Genomic DNA, 17796 nt, shown 5'->3' with positions numbered 1-17796 from the left:
AGAGTGCAATTGATTGTCTCTCATTGGACTAAATTGAAACTGTACCATTATGAAGACGTAATTTTGACTCCAAAGATGTAGGTGTAAGTCTGGATCAACTTTGATAATTTGCATCAAGGTTTTGTTGAAAACATTTTGCAAACAAAATAGGTGATTTGAATTTACATACAGGAAATGACATCAACATTACAGGCAGAGTGATCATTGTTTTAAGTGGAAGTGATTTGAGGAGGATAGAAATTAGCAGATGGGCTTAAATTTAAATGTAGGTTGTTTTTATTTTGTGATAAAGAATAAAGCGATAAATCTTTACCATTGCAAATGTACTTTAAATGCACACAGACACAAGAGTTCAATTAAAACTTTAGAAGTAGGACACAGTTGATAATATAGGTAGCAGCATTAAAAAGCTGTAAGTGAGTTCTCGGGTTTTGTAAAAATGTGCATAGAATATAAAACCAACTGAAGTGGCTGGTACTATGATGGCTCTAATAATGTTTAGTAATGATTGCTTTAAATTACAAACAACTGAGTCTTAGAGAAAGTACAGGAGATACACACACACACACACAGTTGAGCTTTCGTTATAACAAAGTAAACATTTGACAAGAAGACTAAAGTCACCAAAAATAAGGCTAACAGTTGTTTTTGAAATGAAGAGAGCTGTCAGGAAACAGTTGATCTTACCAGCAATCATGATTAATGCAGAATCCATAACAGATTTGAAACGCAACTGGATAAATATTTGGAAAACAAAAATTATTTTTCATGGATATAGAAAACATGTTAACTCTTTCAGACTCCGTCTGAGCAGTGTACTGTGCTCTAAAATTTTGTGGAAGTTCAGAGTTTTGTGGTCCGTACTGTCCATTTGAAACAGATGGATTAGTAGCACCAAAAGCTCTCGGAACTGTTTCACTGCTTTTCTACAATCACTGCATTACATAAAAGTTATTTTTCTAAACTCAAAAGTTTAAGGCTAGAACGATAGAATAATGAACAGTGAATTTCAAAATAAATAAATTGGATGTGGCAGGCAAAGAGAGCATACTGAAGCTATTTTTCAAGCATTTCTATTTATTATGCATGAAATTAAGATTTTGGAATAACGGATACATAATTAATTGAAGTAAATCTATACTTTGTTCATTACTAAATATGAACATAATATTTTTTAGGCAATGAAATGTAGAAAATTTTATTCGCTCACTTGTACATACAACAAGTTGGATTTCTAAACACATTGTAATCACGTGTAAGTGAACATCGACACTGCAATTTCGTCTTCACCAAGAAATAGCAAAACAAATGCAATAATTTCTTCAGCCAAAAATGCATAAGTGGTCAACTGGACTATGTTACTTAGAAAATAGCTTTTTGCTGTCCTTAGGATGTCCCAAAGATTCCACAAATAGCAAACTAAATAAGTAACTTTGTCCATTTATATGTTGTATTTGTTGAGGAAAGAACTTTGGCCAAATAACTGGTTGTACTCACCACCTACTCTAAGTATAATACAATGTAATTTTTCACATCCAACTAAGTGGGTAATTGAGACCTCTCATTAATGTCTTATGTGAAAAGACGGTATGTTCAACAATTCAATGATTCTTGAAGTGTTGGTTTGACATGTCAGGCTACACTTTACTTTCAAATCTTGAAGTGGAGTTGAGGCACATTGTATTTGTATCATGTTCACTTATGTATTTCTGGCATCAATGGTACTAGATTTTGGACTTCACTATTACATTTTGGGCAAGTGAAGTAAGCATCAGATAGGTAATTACTTTTAATGCAGTAATAACAAAAAACATGTTTACAACCAATTGTGTGAGGCATTGTTGGCCAATCGCCGCAAAGTGCGCATTCTTTACAGTGGATAGCCAATGTGCCATCATTATCACTACAATGGCCAACTGGAAGGAACCAGGAGGAGACAACAGCTTTCATTTTTCTCGTATTGATCATTGGCAGAAGAAATATTAGGAATTCAGCAAAGCCATGCCATAATAGTTCTCGATTCATGTATTCAAAACCAACTTGACGAAAACCTTGAGCTCTGGAGAAAACTGCACGGATTCCCAACAGCCGTTCTGGAAATGTGGCAAACCTACCCTTCTGAAGAAAGATGAGAAAGTTCAATAGTCCAGCCACCTTCAAAAATCCACCTATAAAAGTGATGAAATATTTTATTCTATGCATAGTTGACTCTGGAGGGCGGTTACAGAATAAATCGTGGGCTCTCTCTTGCAACCATTTCACCCCAATGGTGAAAATTGCATACAATAATTTCTGATGCTTACTCATTGGTTGGTACTTTGATCCCTGAGAGAAGTCATTTTTATATCTGATGTTCAGAAGTATCTGGCCAACGGTTGCACTTTGGGAATAGACTGTAAATCTCCATAACAAAAACTGCAGAAATGCTTTCAATTCTGGTTCAAAATATGTTAACAAGCCAGGTTTGAAACATTGAAAACACTGGGCAAACTGGGACCACACAAGTTGTTCTAAGGCTCTGTCTAGCTCAAAAGCATCCAGCTGGCTTATTCTTAGTACTGGAGTCAGGGAATTTAAGCTGTCTTCTTTGGAATCCATGTTTCTACCAATGGCATCTAGAAAGAAAGAAGCAAATATATCAAAGAATTCAGTCTTTAATCTCTGCTATTACTTCAAAAGAAGACTTGAATTGTCTCAGCCACAAGCAGTTAGGTATGTTTAAAAAGACATTCAAAAATACAACACAATCCATAAAAATCAAACTTTCCTTGTGGGTTTAATATTAGTGAAAGTTAATTTTTAGCAAATCTTGTAGCCTCAGAATACTATATGCTGTCTCCAGTCTTTAAAGGTAATAGCTCGTTTATATTGTCTCACGAGTTCTCCTGTTGGTTCATCAATCAACTATTCTCATGTGTACACAATAGATTGTTCAAAAATACCTGACAGGAAATTGCTAGGAATGCTGGAAGTGTAGAATAAAAACAGAAAATATTCTGTATCTTTGGGATGACAGAAAAAAAAAGCTAAATTTTTCTGAAGGATGTGGAAAGCCTGAGTCACTAAAGTTCCTGACCCCGTAAACCTATCTCCATTAAAGAAGGTAGCTAGGGTTTCTCTATATTCCCCAGAAGCAAGGGTGCAGTGGAATTTCCCGTATTGTCTCAGGAGTCAGAGTGAAGTGGCAATGGAGGTGGGTGGACAGTGAAGCTCACAGGCCAGATATCCACCTGCTTAACATTTGTCCAATTGTAGTGACTGCCAGACCTTATACTCTCACTGATGATCACCAATCATCCTTCCAACACACTCTCCCAGCAACCATTATGTATAGAACTAGCTATTGAAATGTCTTCAAAAATGTTCCTAAAATTGGCACCTCAAGCAGAGATTTTAAAAAGATGCTTCAGTGAAAAAAGGTTGTTCAGCTTATTACTTCTTAAAATCTGTCAATCTATCACAGCTATTCCTAACAAGGAGTTTTAATACATTTTAGACATTGTAATCTTGTGTAAATAAGCACAGAAGCACTGAAAAATCCCTTCAAATAAAGAATCATTTATTACACTCATAATTAGGTCATCCAGTAAAAAAAAGTCTATGAAACTCTAGCTAGTCAGACAGTTGTTTTGAATACTTGGTAGAACTCCAAGAATGAAGGGAGGAGTAAAAGATTGGGTCATTTGTGGGAGGAGGAGAGGATATTGGGAGTGATCAAGGTGTGATCCAGGATATCTGTAGACAACATAAATAATGGAAGATAAACTGGTGAACCTCAAGGTTGGCCAGTGGGGGCTTTGGGAGATGAGCATAGGAATATCTAATCTTAGTTCTGGGAGGCAGCAGAAATAGGCAAAATGGAATGGATATGATTGAAGGCCTGGACAACCAAAGGTTTCTCCTTAAGCCCTATGAATGGAAAAGAGGAAATATCAGAAGCACTAGTATAGAAGGTTGTGTATCACAGAAACAGAAGATAGGAGCAGGAAGAGGCCATTCTGCCCTTTGAGCCTGCTCTGCCACTCATCACTGTCATACGTAATCCTGCTTTCTCCCCATAACTTTTGATCCCAGTTGCCCCCAAGTGCTATAACTGGCCATCTCTTGAATACATTTAATATTTTGGCATCAACTACTTCTTGTGGTAATGAATTCCACAGGTTCACTACTCTTTGGGTGGAGAAATGTCTCCTCAACTCTGTCCTAAATGGTCTACCCCAAATCCTCACACTGTGCTCCCCGGCTTCTGGACACACTCACCATCAAGAACTTGCTCCCTGCATCTACCATGTCTAGTCCCGTTGGACTTTTATAAGCCTTTATAAAGAGCAGAATTATAGAATCCCTACAGTGTAGAAACAGGCCCTTTGGCCCAACAAGTCCACCCCACCCAGACGCATTCCCCCATAAACCCACCTAATCTACAGATCCCTGAACACTATGGGCAATTTAGCATGGCCAATTCACCTAGCCTGCACACCTTTGAACTGTGGGAGGAAACCGGAGTGTCTGAAAGAAACCCACGTAGACACAGGGAAAACATGCAAACTACACAGACAGACAGTCGCCCAAGGGTGGAATCAAAGCCAGGTCCCTGGCACTGTGAAGCAGCAGTGCTAACCAGAGCCATCGTGCTGCCCATTTGTCTGTCTCATCAGATCCTGCCTCGTTTTTCCTGAACTCCAGCAAAAACAATCCCAACCTAGTCAGTCAGTCAGTTTCTCCTTGCACAGGAGTCCCACTATCCTCGGAATCAGCCTGGTACACCTTCGCTGCACTCCCAAAAAGGAGACTAAAATTGCATACAATATTCCAGGTGCGGTCTCACCAAGGCCCTATACAACTGTAACAGCATATCCCTACTCCTGTACTCAAACCTCTTGCAACAAAGGCCAACATACCATTTTCCTTTGTGACCGCCTGCTGCACTTGCATGCTTACCTTCAGCAATTGCTGCCAAGGCTGCCAGGCCCTGCTGCATTGTCACCCCTCCCAATTTACAGCCATTCAGGATTATTCCTATAACTCCACTTTCTCCCACAGCTGTCTCCTCCACTGCATTTCATCATACCGCACTTTTTGGACATATTGTGTTCTCAATTTTTCTCCACTACATTCGACTTTTGGTTTTTTAAAAACTATTCCCATTACACTGCCTTCGGCTTTAATTTTTCTGAACTTTTACACTGATCCATTACCATTGTTTTCAGCTCTGCATTGTTTTCTCAGCATCTACATCATCTGCCATTTCTACGTGTCTTTTTATCCCACCTGCTCTCAATTTTCACTTACTTAAAATCTATTGTGTTCAAGCTCTCCTTCCTCAAAATTTCTTAAAATCCACATTTATGATAAAGCTTTTGGTCAGATCTAGAATCACCTTCTGTGGGCCTCGGGATAATTCAATCAATGTTCTACTGACACACCTTTCAACTTTTTATTACATCAGTAGTAACTGGGTAAATACAAAGTTGCTATTTCTGTCATTTCTGAATTCTAATGAAGGGCTATTGACCTGAAATGCTAACTTGACATCACTTACCAAAGATGCTGACAGACCTGTTGAGTACTATTTTGCTAGAATTCACTCTTTTTTTAAATTCAATCATAAGTTCCAGAATTCAGTAAGAAAATGACAGATCACCCAGACCTAAGCCTCCCTTCACAAGGCATTTGTCAGCTAACTACTGGCCCCAGTCAAAAAGTAATCAAGACTTGGCAACTCCAATTTTTGTCCCTCTTTCCTAGGGTAGAATATTGAGGTCAACTGTAGCAATAACAATGGCAACCTACAGGAAAAATCTTCAAAAAACTTTTTTTGAATGAATAGCAATTATTATTTTGTTAAAAGGACATTTTAAAAGATTTTCTGCAATAAAGCAGCTTTTAGATTCTTCTCAAAATGAACAAAGCTTCCAAAAACTATGTCTAATTATAAAACCATAGTTTTAGTACAAACCGCATTCCAGAGGAGCACTAAATAAAAGACTGGGGAGTACCAACATCATTTTGAGCATTTCAAACCACCACCTATATTACATAAAGAAAATAATTACATGCAACTCTCTCTTTTCAATAACATTTTTGGATAAAGATAAGCAACCAGTTTAAAACACTAAAGTCAAAGCAAAAAACTGATAATTCACATGCATAAAATATGATTTAGAGCACCACTTCCATTAGAAATGATTACATCTCATTATGGAAAAGTAATTTAGAACTAATCATATCAATGAACTCTACACATTGATGCACCTACAAAACTAAATAATGTATTTGCAAAAGTGAAATGCCTAAACTGCCATAACATATATTCTGTTCTCATCTAGATAATATGATGGAAGGTTGTATTCTACTGCATAATTTTAAATTTCACACAAAGTTGACAATAAATATTTTTGGATTTGTGATTGAATTTTCTCAAAGCTCAGATTTTTAAAAAATTATCAGAGATAATGGGAACTGCAGATGCTGGAGAATCCGAGGTAACAAAGTGTGGAGCTGGATGAACATAGCAGGCCAAGCAGCATCTTAATGTCAGCTTTTGTGCTCCTGAGATGCTGCTTGGCCTGCTGTGTTCATCCAGCTCCACGCTTTGGCACAGGTGATGTAATTAAGGCTCGAGGAAAGTACTGAAAAGCTTCACAAATTGATTTTAAAGAACTGATCGGAGGAGGAGTCATGGTCTAATTAAAATAAAAATATTTGATTAATATCTAGATATTATTTCTCATGGTTATTTTTAAATTGAAGAAAATAGAGGTTGTTCCCATTATCTCAAAATATAGATTGTTATACTTTAAACCACCATGCTTAAATGAATTCTGCAGAAGTATTTACTTTAATGGGAGTACGGTGCCAGTAACATTAGCTTGGATTTTGTAATGGTCTAATTTGTGAAACTATTACTGCACTGAAATTGACATGTGTAGAATAAATGGAGATCCAGAAATTGCTGTAAGTGATTCCAGTACCTCTACAGGCTTTGTTGAAAGGCACCCACAGGTAAGATTTAAGCTAAGGGGTAGGAGGTTTAGAGGGGACAAGAGGAAAAAAAAAAATTTTTCACTGTGAGGGTGGTGGGAATCTGAAACTCACTAACTGCAAGGGTGGTAAGAGCTAGAAACCCTCATAACATTTTTTAAAAAAAGTGTTTCGTTATGTAAGCCTTGTATTTGCAATGCCAAGGCAAAGGGCCAAGCGCTGAAAAGTATAAAACTGGATTAGAATAATTAGGTGATTGGACCAGCAAGTCTGTGCTGGTTAAAAACAAAGGGCCTTTTTCTGTGCTGTAGATCTCTGATCTGGCTTCAATGTTGAACAGCCTTATTAGAAACATGTTACCTAATATCCAAACCTGTTTCCAAATGCATTTTGTCATCATGGCCCTCCTTTGACAAAGGCAAGTGAATTACTTACTGATATATTGACACACACAATAACTATCAAAACTCTCACTTCAAAATTATTGTTTGGCCTTAGTATTTAAAATGTATTTTCAATATCCCATTTGAAATACAGTGCAGGTATCAGAAAAGGTGAAAACATGCAATGAAATATACAAGTCTTTGAATGCTTCCTTACTTGTGAATAAAAAAAGCAATGGAACATCCTTGTGAAAATGCTTCAAAATGATGACAGTCTATGCTATTCTTTCCATTGTTAATAAGATCATGGATACTGGATGAGTGGGAATGGGCGATGCATTAAGTAATGGGGCAGAATCAATAAGAGGTGATATAAGGGGGAGGTGGGAACTGAGGTTTAGAATATTGACTGACAGAATGGGCTGATGTCAGTTGGACCTTCTAACCTGTCTGCTGAACACCCAACTACCTCCTAGAGGCATCAGATGTGCCTCGACAAGCAGCAAACCTCCAGTTTCTCTCTGCAATAATAGTGGCATGTGGTAGATTGAGACCTCAGTAAATGGCTCTTACTGCAGTTGCCATGTTGAGGTTTAAAAAAATCAGAGATCAATTATTTGAACCAAAAAAAAGGAAGGAACTGCAGATGCTGGCAATCAGAAACAATAACAAATTGCTGGAAAAACTCAGGTCTCGCTGCATCTTTGGAATGAAAGCAGCGTCAACTTTTTGGGTCCAGTGCCCCTTCTTCAGAATGTTCAGTTTGAATTCCTGCATTCACAGTTTCTGTTTTTTTTTTGTTGAGTTTTGAACTCTCTGCCACATCTTTTCCAGATAGGCCCACCTTGAAGAAATTCTGCTCCTTTCTCAGGCAGGACTTCCATTCCAATCTTTTTTGTGCATAGTTATTCATTCATTCTTTTCACTGTCGCCCCTGATGTTTGACAAGATATTTGCCAAAATTCATTTTTATACCCACATCACATTCTTTATTGGCTGCCTCCAGCTCATACTCATCCCATGTGGATTTCAACTTAGGTTTTATCCTGTGTGCTTTGAATCCACTGGGGATCACCGGTATTTCCATGGCGTTCAATGTTCCTCAGACAGATGTTCTCACTGCATCCCGAGGTACACATTTAGTGTTACCTGTTGCCACGTGCACCTTGACCTTTCTCTCCATCAACACTGCCTCAGTGCTGCCCCGTTCCTCAGATCCACTTCATCCTTTGGCTCATCCAGTTCTGAATGCAAGTCACTGGACCAGAAATATTAACACTGTTTTCTTTCCACAGATACTGTCAGATCTTCTGAATTTCTACAGCAATTTCAATTTTTGTTTAGTTACCTGGAATTTTTCCTTAAACAGGTTCAACTCAAGACTTAGAGATAATGGGAACTGCAGAACCCTGCAGCCTAATGGTATCAATGTGGACTTCACCAGTTTCAAAATCTCCCCTTCCCCTACTGCATCCCTAAACCAGCCCAGTTCGTCCCCTCCCCCGACTGCACCACACAACCAGCCCAGCTCTTCCCCCCCACTCACTGCATCCCAAAACCAGTCCAACCTGTCTCTGCCTCCCTAACCGGTTCTTCCTCTCACCCATCCCTTCCTCCCACCCCAAGCCGCACCCCCATCTGCCTACTAACCTCATCCCACCTCCTTGACCTGTCCGTCTTCCCTGGAGTGATCTATCCCCTCCCTACCTATACTCTCTCCACCTATCTTCTTTACTCTCCATCTTCGATCCGCCTCCCCCTCTCTCCCTATTTATTCCAGTTCCCTCTCCCCATCCCCCTCTCTGATGAAGGGTCTAGGCCCGAAACGTCAGCTTTTGTGCTCCTGAGATGCTGCTTGGCCTGCTGTGTTCATCCAGCCTCACATTTTATCAACTCAAGACTTGTCGTTCACGGTGTTGCATAAATCATGTAATTGCAATTGTAATGGCCTTCATAGTTATTCTAACAGCCATACTTCTAATGCAGATAATAGTAATACCCTTTGGCAGGGAGGGAGGCACGGAGGGAAAATGAATGGTGGAAAAAAAACAGCTAACTGGGTTGAAATTAAAATTAAAAATCAAAGCCTCACACATTGGTTGGGCAAGGAAATTGTTCTGACTTTCTTTAATTTGTTATTTGAATAAATAACCACAATTTTACTTCTCCCAGCCTAGATGTATTGGTAAGGTTAATTCTGGGTCACCTGGAATCACCTATTCATTTCACATCAAAAGTATTATTTTAGAACAATACTTCAAAAATAAGGAAGATACAGTACTTGCATGAATAAAATAATTTCAAGTGCTTTAAAGTTTTTCAATGATCTGTATCTCAAGTCTCACCTGCAATTAGGCATTCTAATATTATCCTATCATCCAGGAATGCCTTGGTCTCAAGATCAGACAGTGAAGAGGTTAAAGGTACTGTGCTTGGACGATTTAAATATATACTCTTTCTGAGCTAAACTAAACTACAAAATCTGGCAGTAACACTTGCCTTTAAAATATACTTTCCAACCATATAAAATTATAACAGCACATCACCAAGGGAGTAGAACTTCCCTTGATATTTTTTCTTGAATAGAATTATCGAACAGTTTACAAATTATGAATTAATACATTTTATTTGAGAACATATTATTGACAGAAACCTATCAATAGTAATGTGGCTATTGTCAGGCACTTGTCAATATTAATGTTGTTATGATTTAGAGATCACATAGATGTAAGGCAGGCAGAAAGCCATCTCCCACAGGCTTCTATCAATAGCTACATTTCTATTGACAAGCTCCCAAGACATACCAGGAGATGTATTACCATCACAGTCTTCTGTCAATAACTTGCACTTTAAAAAAAAGGGTGTCTAAATTTTCAAAGCTTCAAGCTTATGGGAAAGTCTGTTTCCTTTTAAGCAATTTTTAGGTTCACTTCACAAATACTGCCAGTTTAAAAAAAACTAAGCACTCCAGTATATTAGTGACAATAATTGAAATTAGATTGTTTCAGACTTATGTTGAAGGACCTATCCTACTTAGGTAATCATTGTATTACCATAAGACTCAAAACAAAAAAAAGTCTGTTGATTGTTCTCAGACCAAATGCACAGAAAAAGTGAGAAAAACAAATCTTTATTGTTTATTTTAGAAAGGGAAAATGGAAATTAAATGAAATGGAAAGAAAGCATAGGGCTGACGCAAGACCATTAGAATAATTATAAAGGCCACAACTTTCATATTTTGCATTTTGTTGCCATCAGTAATGAGTCTGTGTTGGCAGGTCTGTTTAAAAAAGTTCTGGACAACTGGGATCAGAGATTTTAACCTTTGAGGGGGGAACTGCAAGTTAAGCCATCTTCTGACATCATGATTTTGCCTCCTACATGGCAGTGCCTCTGCCATGAAGCTAGCATGGAATGTGGTAGGGACAAGCTGGGACCGCTGTGGTCTCTGGAAAACGGCCTGGTGCAGAAAAGAAGCCAGACAGATTTTGGAGATGTCAGATTAGAGAACTTGTCTCAGTCACTGAAATAACAGCCTACTTCTGCAAAGAAAATAGCTTCTTCAGGAAAACTTATCAGTTCAGCTAATTGTGCCTGTCCTGATTCTTTGGTAGAATTGAACAACTGCCTTCTTCATAGCCTTGTAAATGATTTCCCTTCAAGTACTTATCTAATTCTCTTTTTACCTTGGAATTCTAAATGACTATACAGAACTTTATGGCACCAAATTAGGCTCAAAGGAATTTTAAGATTTTCTAAATATTTTTGACAGTGGATCTCATAAGCCATCATATTTCCTTCCACTTTATAATCTTTGGGATTGAAAGCAAAGTTCAACTTTAGAACAGAATTTATGAGACATTTACCCCATTTCTTTGTTGCTAGTAGCAGCTGAATTTAAATAGCTGCAATATAAACTAAATGCTAAAGTATTTAAAAGAACAAAAGATCCTTCTAGAGAAGGGTCACTGCACTCCGAATGTTCACTGTTTACTCTCCATAATGTTGCCAGACCTACTGAGTTTTTCCAGCAAATTCTATTTTTCTTTGTTTCAGACCTTCAACATTGACCAATTTTTGTTTTATATTTGGAAGTAATGCAGATGACTACAATTTATTCGATTTCAGAAATGCTCATCCCCTGTTCAAACCAGCCAAGAGGTTTTCTAAATGCTGCCCTGTATGAACTCAGGCATCTAAAAGATTGAAAAAGTTGCAGATTTTAAAAATCACATCCATGTTACAGAATTAGACTTATATAACACTTTTCACAATCCTCAATATTTTGAAGTGATTCACGAGCAGTCAAGTAGTTTAAGTGCAGTCACTAGTAATGGAATGAACAGAAACTACTGATGAACTTTTATTGCTACAGATGCATTAGAATCGGTCTTCGTGACAAATGGGCCAGATTCTTTAGCGTTGCCATCGCCAACATATTTGAAAAAACTGATTCCACTTTAACACACTCTTCAGATAAAGATGACAGAACTTCTCAGAAGTCACATACTGTATAAACTTCCTCTGAAATCTGAGCTATTTCTCCTTTATATCAAGGACTTTAAAAATCATTTGTGGATTTTAAAGAGGCAACTTTTACATTACTAAAATACTACACAATTCCAAATTTGCAAAAATGTAACATTGCTGTAGAATATACTTCTTTTGGGGCCATCAATATGTGCCAAAAATAGCACCTTGGAAAAGGCTAAATGAGAACAATAAGATACATCTTCAAAGTGTTAAAGTAATGCAATGTAAAACATTCCTTATAGTTAACTTTGCAAATTCCTCTCCAGGTAGCTGGTAATCAGGAAACAAATCTTTCCCAAGTTCCTGTAATAGAAATTTCAAATTCTGTTTCCAACTACTAGCTCCCAGATTGTCACAGCTCATTGAGCTTGATTCAGAACATCATGGGTTCAAATGTCACTTCAGAGCACAATAATCTAGCCTGACACTGTGGTACTGTAGATAGGCTGCTGCACTGTTAAAGTTTGTTTTTCAGGTGAGGTATTAAACAAAAGCCCTGCCTGTCCTTTCAGGAGGATGTAGAAGATTCCACGGCTGTCCATCAAAAGAATAATACAAATTCCCTCCCCTACCCCAAACCAGAGTCCTTTAAAAAATTCTACATGAGATTTGACCTTGCTGACTACAGCAGTAGTTGTTGCTCATCCTAATTGCTCGAGAAGTCGGTGTTGAGTCCTGGGCAATATTTGCTTGTTAATTAACACTGCAGAAATGGATTATCTAGTCACGATTACTTGCTGTTTGTTTGGCGGTGTCAGAGACAGCACATTTCAAACAACTCTCCTCCTTTACCCCTTAAGCACCACCCATAGTTGTACAATCTCCAGATTTTGTCATTGGACATGACAGTTGCCTCAGGACCCATGGAGTGGAAGCAAGTCATCCTCAATCCTAAGGAACAGCCTAAGACGCCACCTGCATGTACTTGATTGGCTGTAAAATGCTTGGAGACATCCAGTGGTTGCTCAAGGTGCTATATAAATGCAAGTTTCTCTCTTCCCCCTCAGTCACACATTTACAAACAAACAAACAGGGCACTCAATATAGGTACTGCATTAGCTCAGTGTTATTCTAAATATTCAGCTTTTCCCTGCCTGTGTAATACTCCGCATACACAAAGTTGAAAAAAAATCTTTTCAGGAACAGCTTCCATCTCACAAAGCAGGCTTATGCAGATCCACATCAAGCATCCTGCTCTGAAAATTCTGCTCATATTTTACGATCTGAAACAAATAGCACCACAGCAGATGTGATCATACACAATATTCTTCGTTAAAAAAAGTCAATTTTCCCTTACCTTCCAATGTCAATAAATTTTTAAAATCAAAATTTCAGGATCTGGACATAGATTTGTATCTAAGTGAAAAAAACTAAATCAGTTTGTTCTCGGGCCATATCCTAACTGTATGCCAATTTTTGTTGAAATCCACTCATTAGCTTTTGCGATGTATTGCTTAGACACAAATGGCCTCATATGGCCTCTGCCTATCTTCAGTGACAGTAAAAATGTCACAGGAGGAACCAAAATGCCAATTTATTGCTAGTAGCTTCTTCTCCTTACATCTTCCACCAGGGCCCATCTCAGCTCTTAGTCTTGTGATGAGATATCCATTCCTGACTTACCTTCCTGATATGGGAGGAAGAAAAAGCACCTGAACACTGCTCAGTCCCTCATGCACACTATCCAGCAAAGATCAAGATCTCTTTGAAAATCAAAAGGCGATTACTTATTGGTATTGCATGGCACACCACAAAGGCCATTTGATCCATTATCCCTTTGTTAGTTCCTTTTAGTGCTGTCCAATTAACCCAATTTCCTAGATTTTCACTTAGTCTGCAAAATGCTTCATAATTTTGAATATTTCTAGTAAAATCTCTCCTTGACATTCTCTTTCGCTGGTGTATCATGGCTCAATCTTGTCTCCAGGTGATTCATATAACTGAAGTCTCAATTTTGAGATCATTCTAGCAAATCGGGTTTCTCAACATTCATAAAAATCCTACAGTAAAATATTTTCAAAGTTTATTACTGAAATTTTAACTTCCCATGTGCATGTCCCATTTTTTATTTTGCTCTCTGTAATATGCTCAAACAAAAAGATAGAATGATTTTCACTTGGTTTGCTGTCCGACAATACTTCAGCATGTTTTGTTGCTTATCCCGCTTGATAACATTACAATCGAAGGATCTCTGGTGATCCTGTGAATTTAGCACCAGATTTGAACTGTCACCAGGAAAGAGAAAATTCATGCCGCAGAGATACTTAGATTCTTTTGAGAGATTTTCTTCATGGCCATGATGCGTGGATCAAAGATTGATACGGATGAATTGGATTTGAATTCATAAGGACACAGGCACCACTACTAGAAAGAAGGGAGCTTTTCTAATTGGACAAATTCTGTCTGTATCATGTGGCGACTGGAGTCCTGCCGAACTTTGTAACTAGGGTTCTGGATAAGCCTTTAAATTAAAAAAAAGAAGGGACGGGGGCAGGGGAGAAGGTGGGTTAGATTCACTTGTAAAGAAAATTATGGAAAAAGGTTGGGAGGAGCCTCAACAGACATTATTAATGTTTCCAGAGCAAGTAATTGGACAGAGAGTACAGAAAAGGGACAGGAATCTAACTTCAGACACAACAGATAAGGAGACAACTATAAGGGGGGGGGGGCAGTCAATGCAGAACTGAAGATTTTGTACTTAAATGCACACAACATATTGAAATAAGCTTCAGGCATAGACTAAAATTGGTTGGAACAATGTTGTGGGTTTGTGGCTGCGGGGGAACCAGGGCTGAGGACTAAACATCCAAGGAAACACATCCTATTGAAAAGGACAGGCAGATGAGTATTGGGGTAGGGTATGGTAGGTTCGTAAAAAAGTAAATTGGTAGGAAGAAATTATATCGAGTTGGATAGCACAGAATCTTTGTGGGTAGAGCTGAGGAATCTCAGAAGGACAAAACTACACTGATGGGTGTTACGTATAGACCTCCTAGCAGTAGTCAGGATATGGGGCAGAAAATATTTCTGGAGATAGAAAAGGCAAAGGCACGTAAGAAAGTCACTATTACAATAATTATGGGAGACTTCAGTATACAGATGGTTTGGTCAAATCAGGTTGGTAGTGGATACCAAGAAAAGGAATTCGTGGAATGTCTATAAAAGATGGTTTCTTGGGCTAGCTTATGGCACATTCCATGAGGGAACAGGCAATTGTGCATTTGGTGATGTGTGACATGGCAGACTTACTGAGGGAGCTGAAGAAGGAGCCTTGAGGTGCCACTGACCTTAACATGATAGAATTCACCCTACAGTTTACGAGGGAGAAGATGGAATCAGATGTAACATTATTAAAATTGAGTAAAAGTAACTACTAGAGTTGATTGGTAGGGGAACGTAGCAGGGAAGCCTGCGCAGCAGCAATGGCAGGTGCTAAATTGACAGGATCACCAGAGATTCTTCAATTATGACGTTATCGAGTAGGATATGCAACAAAACAAAGTATTGTAAGACAACAAACCAAGTTAAAATAATTGAATCTTTTTGTCTGATGAACATTGTTTAGACAGCAAATTAAAAATTGGGACATACACATGCGAAGTTAAAATTTCATTAATAAAATTTGAAATTAATTTGCCAGAAGGGTTTTTATGAAAATTGAGAAACCGAGCAGTTTACAAAGTTGAATCGCATTAGTTTACTGGAAAAAGTATGGCTATTGAGCAATAATTACAAACTTAATGCTCATTTAAAAAACCAAATTATACTTTATTGAAAACATGTAGCTTTGAAGATTTTTACAAATGACACAGAGAAAACAAGAAAGATTTTGCAAATTCATTGCAATTAATTGGAATCAATCAGGAAAATTAAACAGCGCACACTTTCACAAAACAAAAAAAACTGACAGAAGCTTCATATTTCTCTGTTTAACTGCGCACGTGAACCGCGGAAGTTGCTGTCAGTTTCAGATGAGAAATGACAAGAATCAATGACACTTCTGCCATCGTTACAATTGCTTAACTCCTGGTTATTTTCTGCTCTACATCGGTTTAGACTCATATTTGGTTGTTGCCCATTTACTTTCTCTACAGAAAAATCAAAAGCTGTTTTTGTATGTAGTTTCAAACTTAACACGTACAGAGTTAACACTAAAATATATTATCGTAATCACTAATGTCAGAATGCTCTAATGGTCAAATGGGTGGAAAAGGTATGCGGTAGGAAACAAATAGCAAATTAGATTAAAAGGAGGAAATCTTACAAAGCATTAATTTCAAGTAAGAAGGCTTTGATACTTGACGAGAACGCAGAAGTTACAATAATATTATTTTGGTCATCTACTAATTAGGTCTCACACTTTTTAAAGCGGAAGAAACGAAATTTGTTCCAGTAGCAAATTAACACTAGCCACCAAAAACATTATCAATGACAAAATTTAGAGTTTACGGAGTTCGTGCGAAAGCATTCGAGCTAAGTTTGTCTCGAGGTTAAGCTTGTCCCGGACTCAAGTTGGCCACACACCAGCCAGAAGTAGGCCATGATTTAATACAGAAATAAAATAATTTTATACTGTCGCTATCCTGAAAGGAAAGAAACTGATAGCGAAGTTTAAAAGTAAATATCTGGGAGTTTACGGCTGTTATGCATTTATTTTTGTAAAGACCCTGTTCCTGTGCAAGTGGGCCAGTTTCACCGATGACAAGTATAACACCTACCAGAACTAGGCCTCTCACCAGCCCCTGCAGCCAAAGGAGCAGCTTGCCTTCGGGAGTGCAAGATGTTGACAGTACAGCTCCAGATCCGGGGTGTGTAAAGACAATCACAGCACAACCCTTCTTTGCCTTGAGAGTTTGCGTTTGCATAGGGAAGAAAAAGGTCTCTGCATGGCTCAACGCACGACCCCTGACCTCTACATCCTCTCCTCCTCCAGACGGCGGGCGGAGAGGCGCGAGGACGCCTGCTTGAGCCGTCACCAATTGATTGATACGGGAAGGAGCCAACCGTCCTGTAGGAGTGTCCCTTTCTACCAATCGGAACAGAATCTGTGGGCGGATCCAGTTACCACGTTCACCAATCGGAGCAGACGAGGGGGCGGGCGTTCCAACGGCGCAATCCGTTAGATTCAAAGTTTGGTGAAAGGCTGTCCGTGAAAGGCGGTTCATTGTGAGAATGTCCAACGATAAAAGTCCGTTGTCTTTTCCATGGTAGGAGCGATCGCCCTCCACAACAATGGATATTAGTGAGCAGGGCCCCAGTGCCCGATGCCTTGTTGCGGATCGAATGAAAGTACAGGCTGGCTCCTGCGGCCAGGATGCTGTTGGAAAAGATGTTGACGCTGGTTTGCGGCGGGACTTGGAGCTTCTGAGAGCGGCAGGCAAGGAATCGCCGTTACCAAGACCGATAGGAGTCAGGCAAACCGTGAAACATTTATCGAACGAGTTCCAAGGCTTGTACGAGGAGAAACTGAAGCAGCTGCGGAATAAAGATGGAAGTAAAGGTACCCTAAAGGTGAGTAGTTTGTAGAAAACCGAAATAAACTGTTGTCAACGGACCACCGTATATCTTTGTTAATCGCAAACCCTGCAACAGATGCACATTTGGAAGGGAGATCGTGCAATTGGTTAAATATTTTCCATAGGTTATTCCTACGATATCTTTCATAGAAAATTGCAACAAATTCTATCTGCCCTCTTTCATACCTTGTCTATGCCATTGAATATTGGGGAAGTTGAAATCGCCTATTAACACTATTATGTTTACGCTTCTTTGAAATTCGCCTATACACCTGCACTTCTGTCTCTTCCTGATTGGTTGGAGTCTGAAGTATACCGCATAAATATACTTACCCCCTTTTTGGTTTTTGTGTTCCACCTATATTGAGAATCCATCAACG

General features: G+C 38.6%; 2 protein-coding genes across 3 annotated transcripts in view; one reads left to right on the top strand and one right to left on the bottom strand.

Annotated features, from left to right (window-relative positions):
• Positions 1-346: 346 nt before the first annotated feature.
• Positions 347-16866, bottom strand: pex2 (peroxisomal biogenesis factor 2). Of its 2 annotated transcripts, XM_048529385.2 has the most exons (3): positions 16619-16866; positions 2304-2615; positions 347-2168 (listed from the first exon to the last, which is right to left on the bottom strand). In XM_048529385.2, the coding sequence occupies exons 2-3, from the start codon at positions 2596-2598 to the stop codon at positions 1696-1698; spliced, it is 768 nt and encodes a 255-aa protein (XP_048385342.1). In that variant the 5' UTR covers positions 2599-2615; positions 16619-16866; the 3' UTR covers positions 347-1695. The 2 variants fall into 2 exon arrangements, with proteins under 2 accessions (XP_048385342.1, XP_048385341.1); XM_048529384.2 differs by having other exon boundaries at positions 349-2615.
• Positions 16867-17006: 140 nt separating this feature from the next.
• Positions 17007-17796, top strand: part of LOC125452104 (uncharacterized) — a 462089-nt gene continuing 461299 nt past the window's right edge. Inside the window, exon 1 of the mRNA XM_048530109.2 lies at positions 17007-17411. Coding sequence (XP_048386066.2) covers positions 17133-17411 — 279 coding nt within the window. The 5' untranslated portion in view covers positions 17007-17132. The remainder of the gene's footprint in view (positions 17412-17796) is intronic.

The sequence above is a fragment of the Stegostoma tigrinum genome, chromosome 5 (genome assembly GCF_030684315.1).
Source record: "Stegostoma tigrinum isolate sSteTig4 chromosome 5, sSteTig4.hap1, whole genome shotgun sequence".
In the NCBI taxonomy this organism is placed as follows: domain Eukaryota; kingdom Metazoa; phylum Chordata; class Chondrichthyes; order Orectolobiformes; family Stegostomatidae; genus Stegostoma; species Stegostoma tigrinum.
The sequence above is the reverse complement of the archived record's forward strand: the minus strand, read 5'-3'. Positions and strand labels throughout refer to the sequence as shown.

Coding starts and splice junctions, on each gene's coding strand:
- pex2 (XM_048529384.2), bottom strand. CDS start 2,598: ATGGATTCCAAAGAAGACAGCTTAAATTCCCTGACTCCAGTACTAAGA.